Source organism: Oreochromis niloticus, linkage group LG7 (genome assembly GCF_001858045.2).
Source record: "Oreochromis niloticus isolate F11D_XX linkage group LG7, O_niloticus_UMD_NMBU, whole genome shotgun sequence".
NCBI lineage: Eukaryota > Metazoa > Chordata > Actinopteri > Cichliformes > Cichlidae > Oreochromis > Oreochromis niloticus.
Window position 1 is genome coordinate 6,659,917 of NC_031972.2, and position 21,227 is coordinate 6,681,143.

Below are 21,227 nucleotides of genomic sequence, written 5' to 3' on the forward strand. Positions count from 1 at the left end.
TACGTGTGTTTATTTACGCCTCAGAAGGCAAATGATTGACAAAGAATTTTTTTTTTTTTAATGAAAATGTTCTGAAATCTTTTTTTTTTTTCAAATTAAAATAATTAAAGCAAACAAAGCCAAATGTGAAGTCTGCAACGTGAAGCTGAAGTGAGCGTATCCCACTTCTCTTCACAGACCAGCTTTGAGTGTATGCACAGAGAGATTTCCAAAAGACTTTAATATAAAAATGATCATCTGCCCCCAAAAGGTTATTCCTGATGTTTTACATTTTTAAAATGTCCAGTATCCTTATTTATTTTAGGTAATTATCTTATAGTCTACAGGATTTAAGAAGGAGTTATTTTTAAAATAATGAAATCACTTATTCTGTGTCCTCCAATTTCTGCTACCCTCTTGGCCAGATCTCTCTTCAAAAAAACACAGTTTTACTGTCAACGAGCCGTTTAACCTGGATAAATAAATCATAAGTCGTTCTGAGCCAGAAAGAACATTTTAGTCTTAAGGTAGATCCCCAATAGGTGTAAAGTCCCAATGACCCGAAAAATGTCATTTTTGACAGAAATTGCAACAAATATGACATCACAATTCTATAAAAATATTTTAATTGGAAAAAAGGACTGCAAATGATAATAGCTGATAATAATTTAGATAGAATAACGTCAAACATACTTACAAAAAAGGTAACTTCCCTTCGCAAATCCTGCTGAGTATGTCTATTTATCAGTATGAGCCATGATATTAGATGTCGGTGTAAAAGAACAAACAAAAAAACAACAACCCAGAAAAAAATTTTCAGCTACTGCTTCCTTCGCATTCCTTGTAAAATCCAGTATTTGGAGGAACAAATGGACGTTTGTGTGGAAATATTTCTTGTTCACAGGCTTGTCCAGATGTCAGTGGTGTTCCCCAGGGTTCTGTCTTAGGCCCCCAAATATTTATTATTTATCGTTTACCTTGAGGTAACATTTTTAGGAATTTTGGTATTCATTTTTGGTATTCAATTTTGGTATTTTCATTCCTATGCTGATGACATCCAGCTTTATCCACTAAGCCTAGTTTGACCCTTCTGACTTCTTTTCTCACTGACTGCTTACTTGACATTAAATCGTGGTTGTCTGCTAATTTTCTTAAATTAAACAGACACAAAACAGAAGTTATTCGGGTAGAAACCAAAACTGTCCTGGATAAATTCTCTCTGTATGATGTTCTAAAATCTCGCCTTCCTCCCATGTTAAGAGCTTAGGTATTGTTTTTTATGCGTCTTAAGTTTTGAAACACATATCAATAATATCACTTGATATGTATATTATGTATATTGTATATATATCGGCTACATCCTTGCCTTACAGGTAACAGTATTGCTGTTCTTGTACGTCCTCTGGTTACATCCAGTATTGATTATTGACATTCTATCATCTCTGGCTTACCACACAAACTTCTTCATAACTTTAGCTGCTTGTGTCATTACCAGAATCCCTTCCACAGAATATACTACTCCTGTCCTTCAACAGCTTCACTGGCTTCGTCTAAAATATTGCATTAATTTGAAGATCTTGATTCTTACTTTAAAATCTCTCCATAATCACTTAAGTTACAAACTTCTTTAGCCTGACAGCTGAGTTGATTGTTCAGTCATAAGCTGGAGATGTTTAAAATAAATTACAAAAAAATATTTGTTTTAGCAAAAATTTGGTCTGAGCATCACAACATCCTGGTCACAATACATTCTGTCCACCTAACTGTGCTTCAGTCAGTTACACAATCCACTCATAGGCTGCACCCCACTGTTAAGCTGTCCATGTCAGGTCACCACAGAAGGTACATTATTGTAAATGTTTGTGCACGTTAAGTAGGACACTGGTCATATCCTCATATGTCCTTCCACCTGGAATTTCCCTGACACCAACATAAACATGAGAATTTGAGCAAACAAAAAAAGAGAAAAAACTGCGAAGACATAAATATGTCTGTAGTTAAACAGGTTATTCTGAACATTGCTAGTCCCTTAACATATATCTGTAATTTATCATTTCAGTCCGGTTGTTTTCCGAAAAAAATGAAAATTGCAAAAGTAATACCACTATACAAAAGTAATGACAAACACAGTTTTACCAATTATAGGCCTATTTCACTACTGCCTCAATTCTCAAAAATTTTAGAAAAACTTTTTAATTCAAGATCAGAAAAATTCCTTGAAAAACATAAAATAATAAATGTTGGTCAGTATGGTTTCAGAACGCAAAGAACCACTTCTATGGCGATAATTGAGGCAGTAGAAGAAATTACCAATGCACTGGATAAAAATAAATATGCAGTTGGTATTTTTGTTGATCTCAAAAAGGCCTTCGACACAATCAATCACTCAATTTTATTGGATAAATTGGAAAGATATGGTGTTCGAGGGAAAGCTGGAAACTGGTTAAAAAGTTACCTAACGGGTCGGGAACAATATGTTAGCATAGGGCATTACCATTCAGAGAAACTTGGTATAACATGTGGTGTTCCCCAAGGGTCAGTGTTGGGACCAAAACTTTTCAGTGTTTACATAAATGATATTTTTGATGTCTCTCAAGTACTTAAACTCATACTGTTCGCAGATGATACTAACATATTTTTCAGTAGCGATGATTATACTGATCTTGTAATGACCGTAAACAGGGAGTTAAAATTAATAAAAAAAATGGATGGATATAAATAAATTATCATTAAATATAAATAAAACTAAAGCAATGCTTTTTGGTAATTTAAAATATAATATAGAATTACCAATTACTATAGAAGGTGTACCCATTGATAATGTGAGTGAAAACAAATTTTTGGGAGTCATAATTGATAACAAAATTTCATGGAAACCCCACGTCAGACACATAAAAACCAAAATTTCCAGAAGCCTCGCAGTTTTGAACAAAGTGAAACCATACCTTGATAAAGATGCACTTCGTACTCTGTACTGTACTCTGGTTCTTCCATATTTTACATATTGTGTGGAAGTGTGGGGAAACACATATAAAAACACAACTAATCCATTAGTCACAGTACAGAAACGAGCACTGCGTATTATTCACAAGGCTGGTTATCTAGATCATACTCACAAACTCTTTCTTCAGGCAAAGTTACTTAAATTCCAGGATCTGGTTAATTACAATACATCCATAATCTTATACAAAGCCTTTAATAAACTTCTACCTGCAAATTTACAATCTATATTTGAAATTCGAGAAAGGGCTTATAATGTGAGAGGCTTTGGACAATTCAAATTACCCAGAACTCGAACAACCCGTAAAGGTTTTTGTGTGTCTGTATGTGGTGTGAAAATCTGGAACAGTCTGAGTTTACAACTGAAACAATGCAAAAATATTCATAGATTTAAATTTCTCTACAAACAGTTGGTCTGGTCACAGTATAATCAATGATGGTTTTAGTGTGCTCTGAAATGTCTGTTCTCTTACCATTGCTGGTATGGATTCAAAAAAAAAAAGAAAAAAAAAAAAGTTTGTGTGTATGTATGTATATATATGTACATGTGTGTGTAGATATATAGGTATGTATGTATATGTATGTGTGTTTGTTACTTGTAATTATTATTGCCTGTTACCTGTGGTAACGCAATTTATAATTAATATATTCTGTATTCAGTTATGAAGGTTCTATTTGTTTTGCTTGGGCGTAGCTGCGGGAAGTTTATTATTTTTGTTGATAAGTGAATATAGGGATGGGATTTAATAAGTTTTCTTCATCCCACTCCTTTTCAGGTACATTTTGTTGTTTGTTTTTGTTTTTGTGCACTTTATGTTCAACTTTATTGTTGTGCCTGAAATGAACAAATAAAAAAAAAAAAAAAAAAAAAATAAAAAAAAGTAGGAATGGATCTACTAATTCATTCCTAACACAAAGTCATTACAGATTTTTGTAAAACAAATTGTGTCATGGTCCCTGTATATTCGACCCAGCATTAGTTTTTCTTTTTTTAGTTAATACTATCTTTAGATCATATTTCTGGGTTCTGGATTAATTATATTTTAGCTTGGGTAAAAGACCGAAACTGGAGGCACACAACGATGTGTGCCGCTGGTAAAGTTTCTGGGCTGCCTTTCCTCATAACAGCCGTCCCTCACGATTTTCTCCATTTAAAGCAATGCAGGGATTGTAACATCTAGCCCTTTTACTGAATCAGGATTTAGTTTCATGTCTAGTTCTGTTCTTGGTGTTTTGGTTTCCGCTTTATTCCTTGGGTCCCTGTTTATTCCCACCTCTCTTATCTCTGACTTAGTCTTCGTCTCTGTGTTTATCTTGTGTCATGTTAGTCTTGTCTCCCTATTCAGTTGTGACTCACTGACTGTTCTATTTTAGTGACTGTTTTTGTCTGTATCATGTGTCTACTTTAACTTCTTCCACAGTCATTTTGTTATTTGGCTGTGTGTGTTCCCACCTGTTTCCCATCTCCTTGTTATCCTGTGTGTGTGTGTGTGTGTGTGTGTGTGTGTGTGTGTGTGTGTGTGTGTGTGTTATCAAAGTCTTCCTTGTCCTTAGTCGTGTCATGCGTTACACCAGCACCTCTCTAGTCTCTAAGACAAGTTAGTTCCACTTTTCTTTGACCGCAAAGTTTTATATCAATTTATCTTGATAACATTTTGTCCCATAAAGTTGAATTGGTTTGAATTACACTTTTAATTAGTAGTATATCCATTTTAATGGATTCAATTCTGGAGTCTGAAAAAGCTATAGCACCATTTCACAACCACAGTCATTTCAGAGTGTTTTATATTGTAAAGACCCTACAATATTAGAAAGAAACTCTAACAATCAAACAACCCCCTATGAATAAGTATTTGGCAACAGTAGAGAGGAAAAAACTCCCTTTGGATAGGAAAAAACCACTGGCACAACTAGTCTCAGTGAGGGGCAGCCACCTGCAGTGAGCAGTTGGGGTTGAGGGGAAAGAGAAGATAATTGCTGTTAAGTATAAATAATAATGAAATGACAAGAAATTAGATTTAGACAATGCTATTCAAGGAGCTTTATCTTATATATATCTTATATAATAGGGATGGGCAACTCCACGCCTCAAGGGCTGATATCCTGCAGGTTTTAGATATCACCCTGGAACTACCAGGCCTCTGGGTCTCCAGAGGCCTGGTAGTTCATTACCAGGCCTCTGCAGAACTTCAAGACATGTTAAGGAGGTAATTTAGCCATTTAAATCAACTGTGTTGGATCAAGGACACATCTAAAACCTGCAGGACACCGGCTCTTGAGGCCTGGAATTGCAAACCAAGCTTTATCTTATATATCGTAAATACTAGTGGCGTTTGGAAGAGGGCGCTAAAATGACACACTACTACTTTTTCTCACAAAAGAAAAAGTGTGTGACCCGGAAGTGGGTGGGTCTTGGGTTGTGTAGAAGAAGAAGCTAACCGCTAGCCTCCGGGAGCTGCAGGTTCTGTCTTTAGCCATCAACATGGTCCAACTGGTGGGTTCCCTCCGAAAAGAGCTGGCTGATTCCATTTCCACCTGCAAGATCCTGGTAGTGGGAGCAGGAGGGATCGGCTGCGAGCTGCTGAAGAACCTTGTACTCACCGGCTTCAAAAACATCGAAGTGGTCCGTCCCGTTCACGCTGTTTGTTTGTGTGGCTGTGTCTTTGGTAGCTAGCCGGCTAGCATGCTAACTGGTTCTTTGTGCTGCAATGAGGGTGTCAAGAGGAGACGTGTGGGCTCAGGCTAATTCCTGAGACGTGGCATTCAAAGATGAGCTGTATTACTATCTCGCTGGTGGTTTGTTAACACCGCGTGGACAGGGTCAAGTGGACCGGCAAGGATATCTATCTGTGAGGGTGGAAAAAAGTCGAACGAGATCGTAGCGATGTTGCCGGGATGTTTGGCGCCATTATCACTGCTAAGTTAGCCAGTCAACTTCTTTGTAAGGACACCGCTGGCTGTGTGCTACCATGGAGGTGCTTGGACATCTCCGTGCTTAGCCATGGAGGGTGTATTATAGGAAAAAAACAAAACAAAACAACATCATCACTGTATCTATCAACGCAGAACGCTCAGTTTCTTTATTCATTTATTCATAGAATGTGTGTGTCTGCTGGTTGGGAGCTGAGCGTGAGGAGTTCACGGGTGCTCAAAAAGTGCTGTTAAATTGTGCATTAAATTCTCCCTTACGTACTCTGTGGTTTAGGGCAAAGGACCCCCTTCAAAAGTGTCTGTACCAAGTTTTGAACTGCAAAATGCAGAAATGGCCTATCTGACATTAATAAATAGAGGCTTTAAATTTCCCAACACCGGTAGGAGAAAAACACTAAGCACACTGTATCGTCATCACACTGTTGTACCTAAGATGTGAAAACACGACCGCCACATTGATTTAATAAATATGTGTTACTGAAAGTGGAAATGGCAAGAGCACTTTGGAACTGTTGGGATTTATTATATCATTATGTATAACAATTAGAGCTTACTTCTATATCAACTACCAGTTAATAATCTCATATTAATTGATTATATTATCAAGTTGTTATTAATTAACACTTAGGGCACTTAACCATGCATTCTTTGGGCATCATAATCTATACACTTAAAACTCTTTACCAACCTCAAATCAACGGGCAGTTTAGAATAATAAATTAACATAATGTGCATATCTTTTCACTGTGAAGCCAGAGTAAACAGGAAGAGCATGCAAACTTAACACAGTCACCTCAGCCAGAAGCCTGCATGCTGTGAGGGGACATTTCTAACTACTGCATTACTGTGCCTATTACAGATCTTGTCTGTGTCAGGGCACCCTCTGACCTCTGTTTCTTTTGTCACGGTCCATAGAATAGTAGTTTACACATTTGCCTGACAAGCGATAGATCTGATCAAACGATGTGGATTGACCCACTGTGGCAACCCTTTGTGAATAAGAGAGTACCCAAAAGTAGGTTTCGGTGTTTTGAGAGTCCTCCATGACCTCGGCAAGTGCCTTTCTTTTCAGGAAGCTGGGTAAATGTGGTGGGAACGCAGACATTTCCTTTTCACAGTGACAAGGTCTGCCTTGAACTTTGTCACCATTGAGGACCTGTGAGGCTTCTGGACTGATGTCTCAAGTTTGCTCCCACTCCTTATTCTGTTCTTGTTAGAAGCAGTTTGCACTGGTTACACTATTGTATTTTTTTATTTAATTATTATATTTTTGGTAACATTATAATTGATACAACCAAATAAGAACCTGCAGATTGATTTCAGGTTTGCTTACCTCTCTCTTGAGTGTGGAGTCCTGTATTTGAGGTATTTGGGGGACATTTGAGAATGACATTGACATGGTAAACTAGAAAAGCCAGGAGTGTCTAGTTTGTCTCAGGAAACTCTGGATGACATTGTTTGAGCCTGTGCTCGCCTTCTCTCTTATCTGCTGGTATCAGTCTCCCAGAGTCAAACATGAGACTGAGTGCTTTTAATGTCTGCAGCCAACATAACCGGCGCTGCAGTATTTTATTTATGAAAGTAGAATCCATCCTTTCTGTCCTTGCTCGTCACATAAACAGTTTCATTTTTTTGTTATCTGGCATCCACCACAGACTTCACACCCTGTGTGAAGTTTTTATGCTGCTTGTGCCTGTAATCCTGTAGTAGTTAACCAGCTACTATTTAAATAATTCAATTAATCTCTTGGGTAGAATTGAGATAACATTGTGAGACTTTTATTTGTCACCGACTGAATTGGCAGCAGTGCTATACACACACACAGCACACTCTGTCTCACCCTCTCCCTATCATCCTCTTCTCTCACACCAACCTTGTGCAGAACCTCTGCAGTCTTCCTCTTCCTCTCACCTGCCTGGCAGCTCAATATTCAGCATCCTTTGTCCAGTATATTCATATCTATCTATCCCCTGCATACGTCCAAACTATCTCAGTCTTGCTTCTCTAACTTTGTATCCAAACGCAGCACATACAAAACAAATTAATGGAAATCTAAAACAATTAAAATGCAGGAAAATAGTTATATGAAAAGACAGACATTCAGCAGAGAATTACTTGTTTCTCTTAGTGTTTAAAATGCTTGTGCAGTCCTCTGATCGTCGCACTGACTCACCCCTGTTTGTTGTGACCTAGCAGGCATTTTCGTTCAAACAAATAGAAAAGTGTTTGATTGTTGGATTGGACTCGACTGACTTTACAACCCTGTTGATTTTGGCAGATTGACTTGGACACAATTGATGTCAGCAACCTGAACCGTCAGTTCCTCTTTCAGAAGAAGCATGTAGGCAAGTCTAAAGCACAGGTATGTAACTCACCTCTGGTCCTGCAGGCAGCAGAGTTCTGTCTGAGCTGCTATTTTAAACGTCCTGTATGCACTTTATACATCTGTCCCTTACTCTTGTTGTCTTGTAGGTGGCCAAAGAGAGCGCCTTGCAGTTCTGCCCCAGTGCCAACATCACCGCGTACCACGACAGCATCATGAAGCAAGTTTCTTTTCTTTTTCACAGTTTGGTCAGTCTGAGGTTCGCGCCTTCAAGAATGTACTGATATGGGACTGATCATGGTTTGTTTTTTCCTTAACAGCCCTGATTACAATGTGGAGTTCTTCAGAAAATTCATGCTTGTGATGAACGCCCTGGATAACAGAGGTACCCTCACCTTACAGCAATACAGAAATATCTTCTTTTACTGCTAACGCTTTCAAATTAGCTAAATAAAACCATGTGTTCCCTCTCCAGCTGCCCGTAACCATGTCAACAGGATGTGTTTGGCAGCTGATATCCCTCTGATAGAGAGTGGCACTGCTGGATACCTGGGACAAGTCACGGTCATTAAGAAGGTAGCACACCGATATTTTTCAACACAGAGAACCAACAAAATGACTGCATGTCTTTCAGCTCTTTTTTACATTGTGTGTAAGGTAGCCAAGAACCCAAAGGGAAATGGGGGGGGCCAGACTAAAATTCATGAAGGGCCTTGATTTTGATATGGGCTGCAGATTTTTGAGCAAAGCATAAGGAGGGCGGTGAACATGTGTCTTCTCTGCTTCTCCTTACCCAGGGAATGACAGAGTGCTACGAGTGCCAGCCAAAACCAGCACAGAAAACCTTCCCAGGATGCACCATAAGAAACACGCCATCTGAGCCCATTCACTGCATCGTCTGGGCCAAATATCTCTTCAAGTAAGGCTTGTTCTTTTATACCTGCGTTCTTCGGCTTCAAGTTACATTTGATTGCAGTCTGCGTATTAGTTTAGCAAATATTAGTGGCTTTTGTCAGGCTTGATCTTGCAGGAAGTCGACAGGTTAGGTGAAAAACACATCATGAAACGTGATCTCACTGTGCCTCACTACCCCTAAATATTTTCTGCATGATCTGATCACTTTCTGCATGCAGTTTTTGACCCACAAGGTTTTATCTTCTTTTTTCCAGTTATGATTGGATGTAAAGTAGAGAATGATCTCGATTAAACTGTTCATGCACGTGTTTGAAAATGATTAAATTCAGTTTCATTTATATAGCACCAAATCACAACAACAGTCGCCCATAAGGTGCTTTATACTGTAAGATAAAGAGCCTACAATAATACAAAGAAAACCCAATAATCGGACGACCCACTATAAGCAAGCAGCTGGCAACAGTGTGAAGGAAAAACTAAATTTTAACAGGAAGTATCCTCCAGTGGAATCAGGCTCAAGGAGGGGCAGCCTTCTGCTGTGACCATCTGGGAGCAAGGGGATGGAGACAGAAAGCTGAAGGCTCTGCCTCCCACACAAATATCTGAGGGACCAAAAGTAAATCAGCAGTCTGAGAACAAAGTGCACTGTTGGAGTGACTTGGTGCTATGAGGTCTTATGATTAGATGGGACCTTGTCAGTTGTTAATCACTAATCTAGATATGACCATATCTAAACCATCAGATGATCTTTCAGAATCATTAGAGGATACTAGGCTGTGTGATGATGTCATCTTCTGTTGTGTGTATGTTGCCACTATAGTCAACTGTTTGGAGAAGAAGATGCAGATCAAGAGGTGTCGCCGGACACAGCGGACCCAGAGGCTGCATGTAAGTGAGAGAGAGGGTGGCATTAATGTGGATTCACAATAAGTTCAGTTTTGAATTCCCTGTTTTGGTTTTTGTGGGGATACTTTTTGATTGTTGGGTCACTCAGCAGGATGAGGTTAAAATTAATTGCTGTGTAAAAGCTGTGAATTCTGTTAAAAGGGAATCCTGAAGAGACGGCAGCTCGTGCCACTGCTTCAGATAAGGATGGGGACATCAAGCGCGTCTCCACCAAGGAATGGGCTCGATCCACCGGATACGATCCCGTCAAACTCTTCAACAAGGTAATAAATAAGCAAGAGAGTATAAATGGGATGTGCACGAGATGTTGAGTAGACTTGTGGTTGCCCTTGCTATTCAACGTATTTAAAACGTTAGATTAATGAGGAAAGGAATTAATGGTTTCATATAACACCTAAAGTACACAGTTTGTTTGGCAAACATTTGTTTGTTTTCCTTTAGACTAGTTAAATTTTCTAGTTTTTTTCCCTCTCATTTAAACAACTAGCAGATTAGTCGTCAGGAACACAACTGTTGAGGAAGCGATCATTCTGTCCTTATGTGGGCTGCAGAAAATGTTGGGAATACCAGAGTTTAGTCATTTAGCATAGCATCACCACAGACATAGAGTAGTTGTTTATGATTGCTCCTTTTTTTTTCCCAGCTGTTCAAAGATGATATCATGTACCTTCTGACCATGGACAAGTTATGGAAGAAGAGGAAAGCTCCTACACCTCTGGACTGGCACCAGCTAGAAAACAGTGGTATGTCCTCTATGCACGCAGAGCTTAACCCCATCCAGGCTTTCAGCATCACCTGGCATTACCTGTGCCTGTGCATGTGTGTTTAGGGGCCATATTTCAACTTTGTTTGAGTCAGGAAGACACAGAAAAGAACTCCAAATATTTTAAATTGTGAGTTTATTACTTGTGTATAAGTTTTACTACTGAACATGTCCAGCTTCTTTTTGTTGGGAAGATACTGAGCTGCACATTAGCTGTAAGTTTAAACGAAACAAATATTCTTTGTGTCCTCACAAACATAACAAAAGCACATGACACATGTAATAAAGAACATCTGTTTGCACAGCGTGCAGCCTGTGGAGGAATTTACTCATGTTTACAGTTCGCTTACACAAGGAAAATAACTGCGAGATGTCAGATTTATATTAATCATAAAAAGGGTCGCTGCTTTAAAGGCTTCATTAATCGCAATATTGTGTGCGTTTCTCTTGGCTTTAGAGTGTCCTAAGGAGGGGACTCCAGCTTCAGGTCTGAAGGACCAGCAGGTTCTGGATGTTTGGGGTTACTGCCAGCTGTTCCAGCACAGCGTGGAGACGCTCCGCTCACAGCTGCAGGAAAAGGGTGAGGGTGCTGAGCTGGTCTGGGATAAGGTAAAGACAAGACGTTCTTGTGAATTAGTTTTTCACTTAATTTTTCCTTATAAAAATGTTGGATGCTTGTATGAAACATGCCCAAAGCTTTGAAAATGTGGTCAGACTGCTCTGGATACTCAGTCTGGTTTTTTTTCTACTCTTAGCTCTGTGTCATGTCAATGAGAGTGACTATCCCTAATCCCAGGAACACAGTTCTGGCAGTGCACACAAAAGCCTAACAAACCTACTGTTCAAATCTATTTTTGTGTAGTGTGAGCCAGTCAGAAGTAGGTTGGCTTGAAGGAAAAGGAGATAAAATTGTTTGTTTTAGTCAATGAAGTAGATGATTATTCATGCAAAGCTACTCTAGAGTCCAAAAGTATGGCCTTGGAAATGAGCTTAACAGGACCTATGAGGATAATTGAGTGTAATGTTTTTTTGAAATGCTCAAACATACCATGTAGCCAGTGTTTTAAATAAATGACAAAGTATGACTGTATTGCAGAAACAGTAAAGACGTATTTAGACAATGAGTGAAAATTGTTGGACATAAAACAGCCCATTCACTCAGTGGAGTATGCGTTGTGAGTGTAGTGCTGCCCTCTGCTGGCTGCCATAATAAGTACACATTCTAATACTCAACCCTGGCTGCTGAGCTTCACTTGCTGGGCAGGTTTCATTCGGTATGTTAGTACAGTAATTGTACTTTGTACATTCATCTGAATAGCTTTGCAAACTGACAGCCAGCAGATACGATTTACTTTAAGCAGCTGACTGTGCTCCAGTAGAAAGTTGCTGCAGATGTAATGAAATGTTGCACACTGATAATGAATACCTGCCTCCCTCTCCTCTTCCTGTCAGGATGACCCTCCAGCCATGGACTTTGTTACTGCAGCAGCCAACCTGCGTATGCACATCTTCAGCATGAGCATGAAAAGTCGCTTTGATGTCAAGTGTAAGTCGCGCACAAAGGAAGTAGCTTCCTTTGTGCTACAAAACAGTCATGTCAGAGTTTTTATTCACAAATCAGTACCAAAAATGTAAATGTGTTTGTAAATTTCTCTTCAGCAATGGCAGGTAACATCATCCCAGCTATTGCCACAACCAATGCTGTTATCGCTGGACTCATCGTGCTGGAGGGGCTCAAGATTTTATCTGGGGAACTGGAATCCTGTCGCACGGTCAGTTAGCTGTTATGTTTTTTAGCAGTGGATCATATATGACTCTTGACACTTGTGTACGCACTGCCTTTAGCTTTAGATGCCAAATCTATTGCACACTCTTGGATGGAAATGTCTTTTAGCATTTTGTCCAACCCACAGGTGGTAATAGACCAGTGTGTTCACCCTCCTAAAAGATGTGATTTGCTAAAGTAGCCTAGAATGGGGAGCATATTTAAGTGTAATGTTGAAAAAATTGTTGAATATTTGTTGTGACTTTATGCCTGCATATTTTTGTTATTGTCCTGTGCAACTTTCATACACAAGCGACAAAGAGCAGCCTATTTTTTTTGTGTTAAGAGCCACTACACCAGAGTTTGTCATAACTAGAGCACGGCTCCTATAGTAAGCCTCTTTTTATGTCCATCTTATTTTTTTCTTGCGTCAGATCTTCCTGAACAAGTGCCCCAATCTCAGGAAGAAGCTGCTGGTTCCCTGCGTGCTAGACCCGCCCAGTGCTAACTGTTACGTCTGCGCCAGCAAACCTGAAGTCACGGTCAAACTCAACGTGCACAAAACCATGGTGCTCACTCTGCAAGACAAGGTAATGTTACTGCACGTCCAGTATCGAAGATGATGTCATTAATTGATAACATTCCAGAGCATTGCTTATCCTGTTAGACACCTTTCCTTTCCCTTGTTCAGACTGCACCAGATTCCAGTATCGACTGTGTCAGTTTATGCTTTTGTAGAATCGTAAAATCTTGCCGTGACAGATTACACCTTGTCCCACTGATGAATCTTTCCTGGTGCTTAAAGTTTTTGGTCCCAGAAATCTGATTAGAGTCTGTTCAGTTACATCTAACAGGTTAAGTGCATTTGTAGGTAATGGGGAAAAAGCCTCTAACTAAAGAGCTCCAGAACCTTAATTCACTGCCTCCATTGTAATTCAATGGCCCATAGAAATGTGACATATGGAATATGACATCTCTTTGTGATATCTTAAAACGATCAACTGTTGAGCAAGACTCAAATTTTTATTCCTGAACTGAAGCTCATATATGTGGTAGTAAGAAGGTATTACTGCTCAGTAAACACTGCTGTCAATAATCAATTAAGTGCATATGATTATCAGCGCTTGGCTGCTACTATACTCTAATTCCTATGAAAGCAGTAAGGATGTATTTAGTTTTACATGGGATTGTAAAGTGTCACAAAAATGTCATTTTTTTTTCATGACTGGATGTCGTTTTACTTTTTTACTTATTACTTTGTGTTCCTCGTCTTTCTGTGCAGATTGTGAAGGAGAGGTTTGGTATGGTGGCTCCAGATGTTCAGATAGAAGATGGAAAGGGAACCATCCTCATTTCCTCAGAGGAAGGAGAGACGGAAGGTAAGGAAGAAGGGGGCGGGGGGGATGTAAGACTTTGTCACTTTAAGCCCGCGGGCTTTTAGAGGATAGATGAAAAGGCAAGACAGAGAAGAAGAGATGAAAGTGATGGTTGTAATCACATCTCAGAGGAGATCTAGAGACAGATGGTAAAAAGCAAAGACTGCATGGCCAGACCAAAAGAAGAGGAACAGGCAAGAGTAAGATCATTTAAGACAGAAATACAAAAAAAGGTATGCTAAAGAGAATATCTACCTATAGAGATACAGATGGCAGTTATTTTTCATTTAGTGTAAGTGGAAAGTGTCCATATGGACAGAGGAGGGCGCTCTAATAGCATTTGTCAGGATGTCTGTAGGTAAACGTCATTCCAGGGCAAAAACAGAAATATCTCAGTTAGTAGGCAATTTGTAACCACTTTAATGATAAAACTGATACAGTGTTTGAAAAGAGTATAATAACTTTTTAATAGTTTTATAGTAACTTGTTAATTTCATTAACAAGCTACCCTCTAACATTAAAATTAGTCTCTTCTGACTGCCACAAACAGTGTTATCCAGAAGCTACTGTTTGAATATAGTAGCTTCTGGATAACAACTTGTTAATTTCATTAACAAGTTGGTAGTTAAATTATGAAATTGTGTTATTTACTGTCTTTATAGGTTCAGGAATGCATTCTCCTTACATTTATACTTGTTCTTTCTCTTCACAGCCAACAACAGCAAATTTCTTTCTGATTTTGGGATCCGTAACGGCAGCCGGCTCCAAGCTGACGACTTCCTCCAAGACTACACACTCCTCATTAATGTCCTGCACGTGTATGTACCTGTGTGCATGAACGCATGAATGAAATTCACAGTTTATGTTCAGTCTCTCTAAGGGACCAAAGCTGAAAAGTGTGTGCATCTCTCCTTATTGGCAGTGAGGACCTGGAGCGGGATGTGGAATTCGAAGTAGTAGGTGAAGCCCCGGATAAGGCTCCACCCCCTCAGACTAACCAAGAAGAGGTTAACAGCATCACCAACGGCAACAAGGACTCCGCCCAGCCGTCAACATCCTCTAAAGGTTAGCATTGTAGTGGTCACGATGCTAAAGCCATGACTGGAGGCGTTAACATACAGTATTGTAAAAATGCTAATAAAGTGACGCCCTCTGGAAGTGCTGTGGACTTTTTCAGTACGTTTATCCTCCTACAGAAAAGCCTACAGATACAGATTTCAGAAATATTTCAGTCCAAATCAAGACAAATATTAATAGTGCGACATTTGGAGAAGCCAAAAGTTCTTTGAAGGAAACTCGGAATCTGAAGGTGGGAATTTTGACCAGTTTATTCAAAATTACTTCAGTTTGAGGATCTTTCAGGGTTTTGCTGTGCTCCGTCATCTGTATGCTTTTCTACATTTTGATGAGATTCTTGGCTTGAACTAAGTCATTGCATAAGCTTTGGTTTCCTCTTTTTGAGTCGGCCCTTGGTGGTCCATTGACTTCTGGGTGTTTGTCTCACAGCGAGGCTGCTAAGCAACCCCAAACAGTAACATTTCCACCACCATGACTCACAGTTGGCATGAGGGTGTTTTCCTGAAAACATGAATTCAGCATGCCTATCACTGTGATGGCCAAACAACTCTTGAGTTTCTTCATCCAGAGCACATCTTTGCCTACATGAACGCTATTTTTGTGCTCTAAAGGCTCACCTCACATTCAGGTTAAATTTCTGCTGTTCTTTTGTAATTATATATACATGTACTTTGACACAAGCAGTTACAAGAGACTTAGTTCTGCATCAGACGTTGAGCCTCAAGCCGACAGGTCAGTTCTTAATAAACTGGTAGTTGTGGAGGGTTTTTCTTGCAGTGGTCTTGATGACACCTCAAAGTTTCCAGGAAAGAAAACAGCTAAACCTACATGTTAGATGTTTAAAGACAGAATCTACAGTCAGCCTTTAAGGAACCATCCAATCTATTAAATGATCTGAATGGGTTACAGTATGTGTGGGATGTACAACTTAATCAGTTTTATGTAAATTACTAACATGACTTTAAATTATGATACATATACATATTTTTTAAAAATATGGAAAAAAGACCAACCAAGTGTCAGTGTCACTACCTTACTGTAAATATGTGATGGATTAGTTTTACTTTAAAATAATCAAACAGCACACACATTCTATAATTACATTATGAATAAAAATGAGCGCTGAAGTGTCCCTCTCATCAGCTCCACCAAAAGGAAAGTTAAATTTTTTTTTTTGTTTCAATACTTTTTGGGGCGTTCCAGGCCCTATTGGAGCACTGTCCACCTCCAACATTGCATAATGTGAGAGCTGTGTCCTGCTCCAGACCTTAGGTGACCACTGCAGTAATTAGTGAAGATAAGTGGACATATTGTAGCTGAACAACCAAAATGAACTGCTCGTTTTTTAAAAATAAAAATGGTTGACAGTCACACACCTTTTGGTCAGAAAAAGCTTGTGGACCTGGGTTACGTGTTGGCATGTGAAAGCAGTTATCTTTGACTCATCATCAATCTGAACTGATTGCATTTATCTTGTTTTTGAACACTACAGTCTAAAAGGGCAATTGTTGTTTGTTTTCAGTTTGTTCTCTGTTGTGCAAATAAACCTGTATCTTTTTTTCCTCTTCGATCTCAGCTCCCTCAGAGGATGACGACATCATGATAGTCGACTCTGATGAGGAGGATGGGGCAGCTTCCAGCTCAGCAGCAGCAGCAACGAGTGGCACGAAGAGGAAGCACTCAGACGCAGAAACTGGCGAGACCTCCACCAAGCGCCCACGGACAGACCAATCGGCAGCCGACAACAATGACGACGATGACATAATCGCTCTGGACTAACTCCCCTCCCCTTCTCCTGAGGGACTGCAAACTCTTTAACTGCTCGTCATTTTGACTCGAGACAGACAGTAGGTTTAAATAGAACACCTCCTTCATGAAGAACCGTTTACAACCCGGGCTTCTCTTTCAACAGTTTTCCCCTCAAATGTGTTTGTGCTTTCGTACTCCCTCCACTCTCTGACATGATGCTGTAAATAGATCCTACAATATATCCTACAAAAACAAAAAGTTTTGAGGAAAAAAAATACATAGACTTCCTGTTATGTCACTTCTGCTTATCTTGTTGGTTAAATAAACAAAAAGTGCATTTTTTTGTATTTTTTTATAAACGTACTGTATTTCTCATGCTACACAAGTCAGGGTGTTTTTGTGCTTTGATGTCAAGTTTCAAAGGAATAAGATTTAAAAAACCAAAACATTTTCTTGGGTTGTAATATTGATCTCAGTTTTTGTGAAGATGGGGACAGAGGGGTTTGGGGGGGCAGGTTGTGTTGAATCAGTCTGGGTGGGGGTGGACGGGGGCTGGCCTGTAGGTGCTGTTGGCGTCTGTCAGCGGGTCAGTAAAGCACAGAGGCACTAATAGCGAATTTGTGCCAAGGGGTGTTTGTTAGCTACCTCTTTTCTAGAACTGATATGTTTAGGCTCCAAGAAGGTAAACATGCCCTCCATCACTTCACCGCAGTGAGGCGTCCAGCTCTTAGAGAACGAGTTACTCGAACAGCCACGGAGACGAGCCAACACGCCTCCCTGGGGAAATGGCAATGACTGAACTGTACACTTTTAAAAGGCAGTAGTAGTTCAATGTTAGATATGTTACAGTTTCTTTATTTTTCTTGGCTCTGTTTGAGCAGCAAAGTCTAGAAACGGTTAAAAAACGGAGCAGCAGTTTGACCAGTTTGTCCTGTTTGATGCTGCAGAGGTTAAACTGGGTTGTCTGGCAGCAGTGTCCTGCACTTAAATAACGTGAGAGCCACGGGCACTTCGTGACCTGCTGTCTTCTCCCGTCTAACCCCTGTGTTGGTGTCCATAATTTCATGTTTTATTGTGATCTGACTTGTTGAAAAGCTATGAGAGCCCTTTGGACCAATTTGATGAAGACAATAAACTCAAAAATTGCAGATGCTTCCTGTTTTGTCTGGTCTTTGTGTCCATGTGAATCTGTTGCCTTCTGGTAATGGAAACCCTGATTGGGGAAAGTATATCTGAAACAGACCAGGAGGTTTTCTGTGGTTAAACACTTCATATGTGTAGGGTTCAGAAATATCAATAAGCCAACACAACAGCACAGAAGATGTCGGGAGGGATTTCAGGAAATGAGAGGCCAGTTTTTTTGAGACCAGGAGTGGACTCCCTGAACTGGACAAGTGTAAGATAACAGATAGATGGAGTTTGTATGACAAGGAAGATTTAGACAACTTTTTAAAGCAGCTGGCTCGCCATGTGTCAATAAACACATCCATGAAAGTCTCTGACAAGCTTTGATACAATATTGCCAAACTAAAAAATGCTAAAACTGAGGAAATTTCTTCTTTATTAAGGATATTTTTTATTTTGTTTTGGTTTACCGAGTTGATAACATTTATTTAGTTTTTTTTTTTTTTTTTTTTTTCAAAAGTCCAGTTTTTACTTTGCATTTTTCACATCTAGTTGTACTTCTTTACATCTAGTTTTTAGTTTTAGGGCAATAAAATTCAATTCAGTTTCATTTGTATAACACCTTGAGGCAACTTGTGATTTGGTGCTATATAAATAAAATTCAATTGAATTGAATCGTAGTTAACTATGATAACCATGTTGCCTGAGTTGGTTGTATTAGTGATATAACCTCTCAATAGCTTCATACAGGCCCAAGTGAAGGAAACGCTCACAGGGATGTCTGGCACATATTGTGATCATCAACTCAAACTTTGGCTGTGGTAATATGAGATCCATAATTCTAATAGTATGTATGTGACTGAAAATCTGGAAAAGCACAATAGGTCCACTACTATTTAGACCATGGGGTATGGGTGTTGAAGAGGAGCATCCCAAAGAATTATGAAAAAAAAATTAAACTAGCATTTGGAATAAAAGAAATGAAATAAAGAGACTGTAGCTTTGTACCCTTCCCTTATTCCAGGATATGTGCTAAGTACTCAGTGTCTTTAAGGAATGAGATATACATGAGCCAAATTCCTGTGATGCAAAACAGAGACTAGACTTTACTATAAACAGGTTTAAGAAAACGTAGCGTGATTAGATCAAATCACGCTACGTGATTAGATCAAAATCACGCTACGTTTTGGGGGACAAAGACTGTTATGTCTCTGTGACTGACCACAGATGTTGTTCTATGAAGACCTCGATGTGTCGATGTTTCTAGCTGTGGCTCTTGTTGGGGTTTGGACCCCAACAAGAGCCACAACCCCCTGAGCCACGGTCGCCCCCAAAGACGACCGTGGCTCAGGGGGTTGGGAAGCGCACCTGTAACCGGAAGGTCGCTGGTTCGATCCCCGGCCTTTCTGTCCTGGTCGTTGTGTCCTTGGGCAAGACACTTTACCCTACCGCCTACTGGTGTTGGCCAGAGGGGCCGATGGTGCGATATGGCAGCCTCACCTCTGTCAGTCTGCCCCAGGGCAGCTGTGGCTACAACTGTAGCTTGCCTCCACCAGTGTATGAATATGAGCGTGAATGAATAATGGCATTGTAAAGCGCTTTGGGTGCCTTGAAAAGCGCTATGTAAATCCAATCCATTATTATTAAATGTCGCTGTTTCCAGTAGAAAATGAAGATAAGGATATAAAGATGTAGGATAAAAAATAAATACTAAACAATAATATGTATTGTTTATATAGTATGATTTGTTGATAGGGATAAATTATTTTAAACTAGACTTTAAAGAAAACTATGCCTAACAAATAGAGATTGGACATTTATGTGTCTACAGGAAGATTAAGGTTCACTGCTCCATGACTCAAGAGACAGAAAATAAAGTCAATAAAATGTTCAAGTATTCTATATGAGCTGAAAGCTCAGTCCTTACACTGCTCTAAATGCTCAGTTTCAGACATCTTTTTCCACTCTTGGCTCTGTATGATGTCAGTGAGAGGACATCCCTAATCCCCAGTCACAGTCTGTATACTCCTCCAGGTTCATGAAAGCATCCCTAAAAATGTCCCACTCTGTTGTTGCAAGGAAAGCTCAAAACAACACCATTCAGGCGCACTCTGATGTTCGTGCTGAGTGGTGTGGTGCATTTTAACTGGGGTTTGTGTGCATAAACAATGAATGCAATCATACAGTCGCAGTCACTGAGGTGGTGGCACAAAAGGTCCTTGTAAGCCTCATGGACGTGCAAACACAGCAGCTTCCCCCGTTAGTATTAAAATTTACATGCGGAAAACTGTCTGCCCACACTTGATCTTTGACCTTTTAGAAGTAAAACTTCATCACTTCATTTTATTCCATTAATCATGCATTAAATGTTTTTTTCATAACTGGTGCATTAATCCTCAAGTAATGACCTAAATCATGTTTGGTCAGTGACCTTTGACTTGACTCCCACCTCATGAATGTTTGTGCCAGGTTTGAACATATTCCCCCAAAGGAGTCAGAACACTAGGTTATTATCTTGAAATAACCACTCAAAATTTTGGATAATAACTCAAAATCTTAGATTTCAAATCCAAATGTTAAAATAATAACACAAAAATTTATCTTATGGATGGCAAAAGAAACATTTTTTTTTTTTTACAACTGGTGTCAGAAACAAGCCACCATACAAAACAGTAAAAAAAAAAAAAAACCCAGCACAACTTAAAAATTCAAAGAGCTTCTTTGTTGTTTGCTGTTGTTAATATAGACTTGATGTATAGTTTGTTCGGTTTTTTACATTTAAATTACATTTTTTTAAATATAAAACTTCATCAAACAACTATCTGATGAAGGTTTGTCGTACTGAAACTCTAAGACTTGATAAATATAATAGTAGTAAGAAAGAAAGTGAATTATATTGAATTGTTTTGTAGATACAAAACTTTAAAACGTCGCGAGGCTGAAAAAAATTACACTTTTCCAAGCGCTGAATCTTAAGAAACCAAAACAATACATTTTCAAAGGGAAGCTCAAAGATATAAGTAATTTTATCCCAGAAAAAATTTCCTCACGTGGGAAATGTTATTTAATCAAAGGGGGGCTGTATGTCTGTGAAGATTCTCAGTCATCCAGGTCATCGTAGTCAAAGGAGTTTGCAAAGAAAAAAGCGTCTGGACTTCTTTAAGTTGCTTGAAGACGTTTCACCTCTCATCCGAGAAGCTTCTTCAGTTCTAAGGTCAAATGGCCGAGAGTCCCAGATTTAAACCCAGTGGGAGTATCCCCCCAAGGAGGGACAAAGGACCCCCTGGTGATCCTCTAATCACATGCGCCAAGGTGTGA

The 21,227-nt window shown here is 39.4% G+C and overlaps 1 protein-coding gene across 1 annotated transcript; it reads left to right on the forward strand.

Annotated features, from left to right (window-relative positions):
* Window positions 1–5,461: 5,461 nt before the first annotated feature.
* uba2 (ubiquitin-like modifier activating enzyme 2) lies at window positions 5,462–17,937 on the forward strand. Its single transcript, XM_003439434.5, has 17 exons — window positions 5,462–5,602; window positions 8,189–8,272; window positions 8,383–8,453; window positions 8,554–8,618; window positions 8,709–8,809; window positions 9,031–9,152; window positions 9,969–10,036; window positions 10,196–10,317; window positions 10,698–10,797; window positions 11,275–11,426; window positions 12,270–12,363; window positions 12,477–12,589; window positions 13,017–13,172; window positions 13,865–13,961; window positions 14,671–14,776; window positions 14,881–15,023; window positions 16,612–17,937. The coding sequence occupies exons 1-17, from the start codon at window positions 5,462–5,464 to the stop codon at window positions 16,812–16,814; spliced, it is 1,938 nt and encodes a 645-aa protein (XP_003439482.1). The 3' UTR covers window positions 16,815–17,937.
* Window positions 17,938–21,227: the final 3,290 nt, after the last annotated feature.

Coding starts and splice junctions, on each gene's coding strand:
- uba2 (XM_003439434.5), top strand. CDS start 5,462: ATGGTCCAACTGGTGGGTTCCCTCCGAAAAGAGCTGGCTGATTCCATT. Junction 8,810..9,030: donor AAGTCACGGTCATTAAGAAG/GTAGCACACCGA, acceptor CTCCTTACCCAG/GGAATGACAGAGTGCTACGA. Junction 11,427..12,269: donor CTGAGCTGGTCTGGGATAAG/GTAAAGACAAGA, acceptor TCTTCCTGTCAG/GATGACCCTCCAGCCATGGA.